The sequence below is a fragment of the Thamnophis sirtalis genome, unplaced genomic scaffold (assembly GCF_051295495.1).
Source record: "Thamnophis sirtalis isolate CommonGarterSnake01/CBP01778 unplaced genomic scaffold, rThaSir2_p1.2 scaffold_6, whole genome shotgun sequence".
NCBI lineage: Eukaryota > Metazoa > Chordata > Lepidosauria > Squamata > Natricidae > Thamnophis > Thamnophis sirtalis.
In genome coordinates, this window is record NW_028261386.1 from 21,551,912 (window position 1) to 21,562,754 (window position 10,843).

Consider the following 10,843-nt stretch of genomic DNA (forward strand, 5'->3'; position numbering starts at 1 on the left):
ACTAATGTGCCATCTAAACTACAGTTTTTAAGTGTCTCACCAGACTGAATGACCATTTGCTGCAGCTACTGTCTTCCCTCCTCTGTACACCACAGAATTTGGGACTCTTCCCAATCCATGGGCTGAAGATGCTTTTAAGATTGTAACTCTCCAAATAAACGCACTCCCATCCATCCCTCTCGTTTGTTTTATTTTGCCCAGAGTCAATTTTAATCTTCAGAACAGGTTCAGGAGCTCCACAGTATTGACAATGTGCCAGTTTGTATAAACTTGATGTTGTTTCATATGTTGAGGATTATATCATTCTGTATCAGGGGGGAAAAAAACCCGCTTTGCTAAAACTTTCCTCAACGTTCTTCTGAGGAGAAATCAGGAGCTACTATCTCTTAACAGGACAGACCTCTTCTAAAGTAACTCTGTAACTCTCATGGTATTCACAAGACACTTCTTTTTCCCCCGCTGCTTCACTTTTCTAAGTGGCAGAAAAAGCACACTTTTTTCACTTTATCCCCTTGAGACTTGATGGAGCTTCTTGCAGATTAGCCTGCTGTCTATCTTCAATTAACTAATCTTGCAAATCTTTCACCACCCACAGCCCGTTGATAGAAAATTGCCAATGCTGTGAATTCACACCACCCACCCAATGCCCTTGACAGCTTTCAAGTCCCCAGGAAGCTCTAACTCCCTCTGATCAGTTTGCAAACATGGCTTTTCCTTCACAGCAAGTTAACACACCTATTGCCTGTATAACAGGCAAGAAAATGGTCCTCCCACTCGTCCACCCTAGGTGAGTTCAAATCACTAGGACCAGATGGATTACATCATAGAGTTCTGAAAATGCTGGCAGATGTGATCTCGGAGCCATCAAAGCATATTATTCAAAGATCCTGGAGCATCCGGGGAACTATGAGAAGAATGGAAAAGAACTGTGGTGGTTCCCATCTTCAAAAAAAAGCGGGGGGGGGGGGAGGAAACAGTTCCAATAAACTACAAACCAATCAGCCTGACATCAATACTGGGGAGGATCCTGAAAAAGATAATCAAGCAACGGATCTGCAAACACCTAGAAGCAAGCAAAGTTATTACAAGAAGCCAACATGGGTTTATCAAAATCAGATCATACCAAAGAAATCTTATTGCATTTTTTGATAAAGTGACTAAATTAGTGAACTAGTGAAATGCTGTAGAGGATTGGATTTCAGTAGAGCATCTGACCAGGTAGTCCACAACCTACGGTATTTTTCGTGTAGGTGGCAAAGTTTCTTTGAAAAATATTTCCCTGACTAATTTCAGCACTTCAATTTGCTCAGTTCTTTGTATTAACATCTACATCATTCTGGGTTGACTTGGAATGTTCACTTGTGCCTGCTGGTAAGTGAGCTGGGTTTTTTTCTTTTATTTTTTTAATGTATTTTAAAATAATATTTTATTTATTATGCATAGGACTTTTTAAAATTCTGAGTGGATTCTTTTTTTAAATTGTCTTAGACTATTTAAAAAAAGATTCTATCCAAAATAAATTGAAGTGAAACCATGTTTAAAAATTCTATGCACAATACTTTGAAATATATTGTGCATAGAAAGAATAGTTTGAAATGTTTTACTTCAATTTATTCTGTGTGGATTCTTTTTTTAAATTGTCTTAGGCTATTTAAAAAAAGATTCTATCCAAAATACAAAATACCAGCTGCAGTTATTCACTTAAGAACTGTAGCAAGAAAGGTGGTATAATGGGCTTAGTGACCAAAGTTACAATGGCATTGAAAAAAGTGACTGATGACCATTTTTCACACTTAGCGACTATTTTCACACTTAGCAACCGTTGCAGCATCCTCATGGTCATGCGATCAAAATTTTGATGTTTGGCAACAGATTCGTATTTATGATGGTTTCAGTGTCCTGGGGTCATATAATCACCTTTTGACAAAGTCAAATGGGAAAACCAGATTCACTTATGTTACTAACTTATCAGCTGCAGTTATTCACTTAAGAACTGTGGCAATAAAGGTGGTATAGTGACCAAAGTTACAATGGCATTGAAAAAAGTGACAGATGACCATTTTTCACACTTAGCGACCATTTTCACACTTAGCGACCATTGCAGCATCCTCATGGTCAGGTGATCAAAATTTTTATGTTTGGCAACAGTTACAATTTATATCTGTAAATTGTAGTTATGTTGAAATAAAAAAAATATTACAATACTATTTTTGCGTTGTATGAAAATTTTTGTTGCTCAGTATAAAATTTTTAATCAACCCTCCCTCCCCCCGGTCAAAGGTGTCCCTCTTTACCAATCTGAAAATCTGGTCACCTTAATCTTGGTACTACTATATAATGCCTTGGTAATACCACACTTGGAATATTGCATCCAGTTCTGGTTACCATAATACAAAAAAGATGTTGAAACCCGAGAAGAATGCAGAAAAGAACAGCAAAGATGATTAAGGGTCTAGAGGCTAAAATATATGATGAACAGTTGCAGGAAGTGGGCGTGTCTAGTCTAACAAAGAGAAGGACTGGGGTGACATGATAGCAGTCTTCCAATATTTGAGAGGCTGTCACAAAGAAGAGGGGGACAACCTATTTTCTAAGTACAGGAGGGCAAGACAAGAAGTAACAAATGGAAACTGATCAAAGAGTGATCCAAACTAAAACTTTCAACTCTAGTATTCTGTATATTTCTTAAACATTTGTTCCACTTCCTTTAGGCTGGCAGTGCATGTGCTGTTTCTATTTTCCCAGTTGGAGTAGCATGATGTGCAGCATCATATCCCCTTCCAAAGGCATTGATCCTGGTTTGGGCACCCTTTGCTAGTTCTGGACCTTGCCATATATTTTAAAATATTTTCTATCTCAGAGTTTTGCCAGGATTCCTACTAATGGTGGTGGCAGTATCGTGGTCTGTTTTGTGCCTCTGAACCAACGTGGCACACCAGTCACTGAAAGCAAAGATTCAGATACTTTTGTCACATGCAAATATGGACCTTCTTGATTTTCCTCAATAAGTAAGTGAACAAGAATAATGTTTTTTATTCATTTGTTTGATTGGGTTCTCTTTATCTACTAGTTTTAGGACTTAGGTTCATATTTATGCAGAAATATATTCAAGGCCATTATTAAGCACTAGGGTTCCTTACTGAAACAAAGAAACCAATAATCTTAACCAAGATTAGCATATTGTGCAAAAGCTACACAAATCTTTACCTATTCTGCTACAATAGCTCATGGGGAGACAATCACAGATTCACCTTAACCAGTTAAGTTAAAAGATCTCAATACATTGATGAAGTTTTAATTATGATTTCTGTGTATGTATGTATGTGTATGTATGTATATATGTATGTGTGTGTATGTATGTATATATATATATGTGTGTGTGTGTATGTGTATGTGTATATGCATACATGCGTACATGCGTACATGCGTACATGCATACATGCACATATGCACATATGCATGTATATGCATATATGTATATATGTATATATGTATGTATGTATACACACACACACACATACACACAGACATATATGTTTTGATATTGAATTCTGGAGTGGGGGGACCTAACTGAAGCTGGGAGCACCCAGATCGGAAAGAATAATCTCAAAGAGATGAGAATGACTTTGATCATCCAAATAGCAAAGACCTAGAAACAAGTTCTCTAGTCTATGGATAGAACAAGTTAGAAAGGAAAGGTGGGACATCTAATATAATGTAAAATTATATTCCTTGGCTCTTCCCTAAAAAGAAAGTAATAATATTTTAATACAACCATGAATTATAGCATTTGTTTATGAATAATATATTTATCAACTCTATTAAGTAGACAAACACCCCAGGGGAATATCTGATTTTTCTCTTAATACTCACCAATCTCATTACCCAATCCTGACCCCAACATGGAGCCAGCTGAGCTCACAACTGCACATGTCTTCAGGTGACCAAACTCTTCTGCCAAACTCCTCTGAGGCAGCATAGCCCTCCACACTGGTTCTGCAAAGGGTCCTTCATCACCCAACACAGTAGACACAGTCACACGGCTTTTGAGCTGGCACATGAGGTCCATCCCAGTTAGGTGTGGATTGCCTAGGGGCTGCCCAGCACCTGAGGGCACCTTATACTTGTTCATTGATCGATAGTTCTGGAAGACCTGACGAAGACCAGGGCTCAGTACTTGAGATGAAAGCTTTTTATTCCATGCAAGCCATGGTAAGGGACGTTCTCGGATTGGGGAATGAGTTTCTCTGAATTGTTGAACTCCAGTAAGCACCTTTTCAAGACGTTGCCAGAACTTCTTGATTCTGGAGAAGAAGGAATCTTCTGTCAGAGTCTGTGTTGTAATTTCTAAGTTCCGGTTGACAGATCTAGCAGCTGAGGGGAGCTTCAGAGTTTTGTTTCTCTCTGATGAACTTTGGATGTCCTGGAAGATTGTTCTTATAAACTTGGTGGGCACTCCTGGGTCACGGGAGCCCAAATGTAGCATTAGCCCTGCCTGTAGACAAACTAAGCTCAGCATTGTCAAACATAGCACAGCAAAACTCAGCCAAACGCAGTTTGTCCCCCACCTCCAAGGTGGTCGTACACACCATAAGGTATCCCCAGACCTGTGAAGAGATGGGCAACACAAGATCAGCCAATTTTGATTAGCATCGGCTTGGTTCTACTACCACAACACATAGCACTGGCCGTTTCCATAATGTGGTTTCAATTACAAAATAGACTATGATTTAAAATGACCTGCTAAAGCAGATGATAAGGTTCATCTCATCTGACATCAACTATTCCAGTGGCCAATCAATAGCAGTTAGCAATAGCAGTTAGACTTATATACAGCTTCATAGGGCTTTCAGCCCTCTCTAAGCGGTTTTACAGAGTCAGCATATTGCCCCCACAGTCTGGGTCCTCATTTCACCCACCTTGGAAGGATGGAAGGCTGAGTCAACCTTGAGCCGGTGAGATTAGAACCGCTGAACTGCAGATAACAGTCAGCTGAAGTGGCCTGCAGTACTGCACCCTAACCACTGCGCCACCTCGGCTCTTTTGCTATAACCATCAATCAGATGGTTATAGCAAGCTAACTGTGGAAGAGAAAGCGAAAGTGCCAAAATGGCAGCCCAAGAACCATACGTGACACAGCATCATCAATCTGGTGGCCTCCAGAGCGGATGTAGCCAAAGAAAACTCTCGTTCCGCCTCTTTTGTGCATGTTTGAGAATTTAGAGAAATAAGATACAAAATGGATGTCATCAGCCTCACGGAAACTTAAGGCAGTGTTTCCCAATCTTGGCAAGTTGAAGATGTCCGGACTTCAACTCCCAGAATTCCCCAGCCAGCATTCGCTGGCTGGGGAATTCTGGGAGTTGAAGTCAGGGCATCTTCAACTTGCCAAGATTGGGAAACACTGACTTAAGGTACCGTAAGGTTTGAGAATACGTTGAGACCCATAGAAGTTTGAGAACACATCCAAGTCACACATTTCAGTCTCAAACATGAGACTTAAAGGGAGGCTTGAATAAAAATCAGCATTTAATCTTTGATCAAAGTTTAAAGACAGGATGGTCAGTTGTTCCCAACATACCCCAAGGATATGTAGGGAAGAATTACGGTACCCTTCAGACAAGGCATAGCTCCTTTTTATAGAGACATCATAGAATAACATCCTGGCTTTACAATACACCTCACTAGACTTATCAGTATTATCTCTTTTCTGTTCCCACGATTGGCCATTTGGCCCCCTGTTGGGAAGGGGTCAAAGTGAGAAAAGTTCTTAGCCACATATCAAAGGTGTCAGTTTTACAGCTCTTTACAGCTCCATTCCGGGATCTGTGCCCATAGATTGCAGATTTATAAGAGTTCAAATGGCAAAGATAACATGTTTTGACATTTGCCAGCTATTTTACAGACCCTAATAACAGTGCCACAGGAAGTCAGTTGCAGGGAACAAGAGGCACTTACAGCATGCAAGCTTATACATTACAAATACAAGGCATAATATATGTGTGTTACAGAAAACAAATGTTTCTACTAAAACCAACAAGTTTGTATCCTTATTACTATTCCCCTTCAGTACATATTTCACTTCCTCGTTAAAAACAGAACTAGGATCTACTCACTTTTGGTTTACAAACCTCTACATTCAGTGCAAAACCTAGAGTGGTCTTTGAGCCAACAGATAAATAGCCAGTGGTGAAATTCACATATTTTTACTACCGGTTCTGTGGGCATGGCTTGGTGGGTGTGGCAAGGGAAGATTATGGCAAAATCTCCATTCCCTCCCCACTCCAGGAGGAAGGATATTGAAAAATCTCCATTCCCACTCTACTCTAGGGCCAGCCAAAGGTGGTATTTGCCAGTTCTCCGAACTACTCAAAATTTCCACTACCGGTTCTCCAGAACCTGTCAGAACCTGCTGAATTTCAGCCCTGTGTATGGCTCACCTCTAGCATGAATGCAACTACTCTTCCTTGATTGATTTTCTGGAGCTATGCTTCCTATATGAGCAGGTTGATAAATGACCAAATTTGGATATTTAGTGTAGTTTGGAACACATTGCCATATATCTGAGAGGAAAGAAAATGGCTCCCAGCTGTATGGTTTGAAATGAAGGCTTTTCATGAAGAACCAGTCCCATTTCACATTCCTAGTATTGCAGCATGCTGGAAACAGGAATACCACAGGGACCATAGTAAAAATGATCCTCCCTCCCCCATTCCATTGTTTAAGTGAAATGCACGCTAGACAAAGATTGGTTTGGCTAACAGGACTGGTCAGAAAGAAGAAGTGGGGAGAATAAGTCTCCAATTTTGAGTGTCAAAAATTATTTGCCTACAACAAATCTTGCTAGATTTAGACACTTGTTTGCAGACGGATTTGAGATTGAGGTTTCTAACATCAAACATCTGAGTCCAGGTGCCATTGTGGGTGAAGAATTTTATTTTTCTGTTCCTTCTTGCAGAAGATCATCCCATTCCCCTTAAACATTTTTTTCACCACTAGTGGGGAGGGTCTGTGCATCCTCAGGAGTTGTGTCAGAAGATTCAAACGGAAGAATGGAACTGGTAGAAGAGTCCCCATCATGACTGAAGCTTCATTTCTAAAGAATACCACTGTTTTGAACAAGTAATTAATCAAAAGGTACAATCTATGTCTCAGTCTTCTATTTATAGATTGGAAATCCCTGTGTTTTTTGTGGCATTTTGATAGTTGTAGATAGTTATGCGGTTGATCAATTAGATATTCTTTTTTTCACTTCTGAGGGGGATCAGAATTGAACACTTATTTAAATTGCTTTTTAAAAATATATAATGAAAGGCCCCAATATTTGCAGCCTTTGCTTTAGCAGTTTGAGCATATAGACATTTGTTCTTATTCCTTGGTCCTGTCTGACATGGTGTAATCAGAAACATACCTAATGACAGAGTTTACTCAAAACTAAACTAAAATGTGGGTTTGTGTTTCACTTTAATTAAATCTCACTACTTTCTTAATGCATTGTGGAAATCAGATCATCTATTAAATTGTAACAGGTCTATTTGGATCAGGGCTAGCTATAAATTACTGTTAAATAAATATCTATAAAGGCTGCAGGTGGAAATACCATGTTGTGTGAACTCAACCACATTGTTAAAACAGGACTTGGGGCTTGCAGTGTTGTGTGAATCCACTCATGGATCAGAAATATTCACCATGGCTTTTGCAAAAAATCAATTATTTTTTCATTAATCTTTGGAGGTGGTGTGATTTTTGTTTGTTTGTTTGTGTGTGTGTGTTTGTGTAATGTTAACAACCATCTGGTAGTCATAATGTACCAGAATGTTTAGAATAGAAATAGAAGTAAAAATAGAAATAATAGGAATAGAAGAATAGAATAGAATCTGGAAGGGACCTTGGAGGTCTTCTAGTCCAGCCCCCTACTCAAGCAGGAGAACCTATATGATTTCAGACAAGTGACTGTCTCTTCTTAAACACCTCCATTGATGAAGCGCCCACGATTTCTGAAGCTGTTCCATTGGTTAATTGTCCTCACTGTTAGGAAGGTTCTCCTTAATTCCAGATTGCTTCTCTCTTTGATCAGTTTCCAACCATTGTTTCTTGTCCTGCCCTGTGGTGCTTTGGAGAATAATTTGACCCTCCTCTTCTTTGGAACACCACCATCATGGTAACCCCTAATTCTTCTTTTCCTTAGACTAGCCAAACCAAAATCCTTCAGCCGTTCTTCATATGTTTTAGCCTCCAGGCCTTTGATCACCTTAGCTGCTCTTCTCTGAACTTGTTCCAAAATCTCAATATCTTTTTTGTAGCGTGGTGACCAAAATTGGTTGCAGTATTCCAGGTGTGGTCTTAACTAGGGCTTTATCAAGCGGTACTAATCAGGGGTGAAATTCAGCAGGTTCTGACAGATTCTGGACAACGGGTAGCGGAAATTTTGAGTAGTTTGGAGAACCGGCAAATACCACCTCTGGCTGGCCCCAGAGTGGGGAGGGAATGGAGATTTTGCAGTATCCTTCCCCTTCGTCACGCCCACCAAGCCATGCCCACAGAACCGGTAGTAAAAAAAAATGAATTTCTCCACTGGTATGTGATCTTATCCAAAACACTTTTGACATTCCTGCTCCACCCCTCCCCTCCCAGAAAGGATTTTGAGCAAGAAAAGCCACGGAATAAGAGGAAGGGGAGCGGGCTTGCGAAGGTGAAAACGCGAGACCTGCGGATGGTGAGATGGGAACAGCCCAGTGCCCTTTGGGGAGGGATGGCGAAGGCTGGAAGGGATCGCCTGCGCTGCAACTGGGGGCTGTGCTAGGGATCGCCTCTCCCCCCTCTCCCCCCTCTCCCCGTCCCCTGCACCTCATTCTTCCTGCTCTCGGCAAGTCCCGATCCAGAAGGAGGGGGGGGGGCGGGAGGTTTTCTCTCCGAGGAGCCGCTGCACCGGGCTTGTCGCCTCCGGAGTTTGGGGTTGGGGTGGAGGACTAGAGACGCAGCCTGGCCTTGTTGGGATGCAGCAGAGGTGTGGCTCGTTGCAGAAGCTCCCAGTCCCAAGCCAGCACTCTTATCGCCTTGCCTCCTTCGGGAGCCGTTTCTGGTCTCCAGCTCGTGATAAGTCCTAACGGCGACCGGCAGCCGGATAACCGCCTCCAATGCTTCGATTTCGGAGACGGGGAAGAAGAGGCCATCAGCGCACAGGGGACTGCAAGGAGAAGCACCCGCCCTCCGGGCCCACCAGCTCTTCCTGGCACCCTGTGTTGCTCAAGCGTTTATAAGGACCCAGTTCTGGGAGGTCTCTAGGCTGCAGGGACAAGGAATGGGCTCCTCTGGGCTGCTGGCCTCCTGGTCCTTTGGGTTCTGCTCCTCTCCCTTCCAGGGTCTCCAGGAGTTCCCCCTTGTTGAAGTAGGGGGCGGTTAACAGTATACAACTCCACGGCTTACCTTCTCCGTATCAGCATCTCTCCTTAGTGGCTCTGAACTGCAATGTGTCCAGAGGGAACGTTTTCTGGGTCACAAGGAGGTACACTATCAGGAGACAAGTGGCGCCACGGAGAGCCAGCTACTCCTCTCTCACCCTGGATGTCAGTTGAATCCCCTCTTCTACCAGGAACAGGCAGAATCTATAGATGAGGCTGAAGGTTCATAGTCCGAGCTTGTGGGCTGGTTTCTGAACGTTTCATTACCAGGCTAGATAATATATTCGGGGTTTAGGTGGTGTCAGTGTTCTTCCATTTATAAGGACTTTATGTGGTTAGTAGGTCTTGTGATGGGTCAGGTGTGTGTGTGTGTCAAGTGAGGGTCTTGTGATGGGTCAGGTGAGTCATCAGTGAGAGTTTTGTGATGGGTCTTGTGATGGGGAGGTTACATCAGGTGAAGTGCTGGTGTGGGGAGGGCTTGCCTGGATTTGCTTGAGTGTCAGTGCTATCTCTGGTTAGCTGTGTGTGGTTGATTTGGATTCTGGGGGCTGTAGGTCAATGTGTCTGTTGATGGAATTGCTTGTGGAGTGCCAGGCTTTGATGAAACCAATGATTTTTTGTGTTGTTCCAATCCAACGGGTGCTGCTTGGTGTCAGTGTGACTAAAGATTAAGGATTTGGGATCGTGGCATTTGACTGCCAGCTGATGTTCGTGGATCCTGTTTGTCCCAGGTAGAATTGGTTGCAATGGTTACAGTTGATTTTGTAGAGTATGTCGTTTCTTTTAATCCTACCTTGCTTTTGGCTCTGGAAAATTCCTGGCGAAGTGTGGGTGTGTTGGCTATTGCTATTCCAAGAGGTTGGAGAATTCTGGCAGTCATTTCCTACATCCCTTTTGTGTATGGTAAGGTTTGTTTTTGTGTGGTGGTTGGCTGTGTGGTATAGCGTGTCAGAATATGAAGTTTTTTGGATAGCCGTTAAGGAGAAAGACGTCAAGCAACCATTTCTCTTCCGTTTTTCTTAGTGTTGTGGTGCTGTAGTGTGTCCTGCCCTTCTGAACAGGGCCTGGGCACAACTTCTTTTGTGTGCATGGGGTGATTACTTGCAAAGCTACAGAATCTAAAGAGCCTGGAGAGCAGTGTTTGGCATCCAAAGGTGGTGATCCTTCTCAGGGAAGGCTGCAGCAACAAACTTGAAATTCCTCCCCCCCCCCCCACACAAAATTGTCCTAAGGGCAAGTGAGTAGCTTTTGTCCCCCCCCCCCCCGTTTCAAGTAGCATATTTAGGAATACTTAAACCACAGCCCTAGTTTCATTTCCTGTGTGTATTTCACTACGAAGTTACAAAGCTTTGCCACTATTCTTCTGGAAGCACCACTGCAACAGGAACTCCCCTCCACTTGCTCCAAAGGGAGGGAGTAAGAAAAAAAAGAATCACTTCGTT

At 42.3% G+C, this 10,843-nt stretch overlaps 1 protein-coding gene across 2 annotated transcripts in view; it reads right to left on the reverse strand.

Annotated features, from left to right (window-relative positions):
- The window catches only part of LOC106545885 (beta-galactoside alpha-2,6-sialyltransferase 1), a 36,502-nt gene extending 26,793 nt beyond the window's left edge, over positions 1-9,709 (reverse strand). The window contains exons 1-2 of one of the 2 annotated variants that reach the window (XM_087719091.1): positions 9,427-9,708; positions 3,874-4,607 (exon numbers count right to left, since the gene is read on the reverse strand). In XM_087719091.1, the coding sequence (XP_087575217.1) occupies positions 3,874-4,607; positions 9,427-9,443 (751 nt within the window). In that variant the 5' untranslated portion in view covers positions 9,444-9,708. Of the gene's footprint in view, positions 1-3,873; positions 4,608-9,426 lie in introns of both variants that reach the window. The other variant, XM_014062583.2, reaches the window with a different exon arrangement.
- Between the last annotated feature and the right edge of the window lie 1,134 nt (positions 9,710-10,843).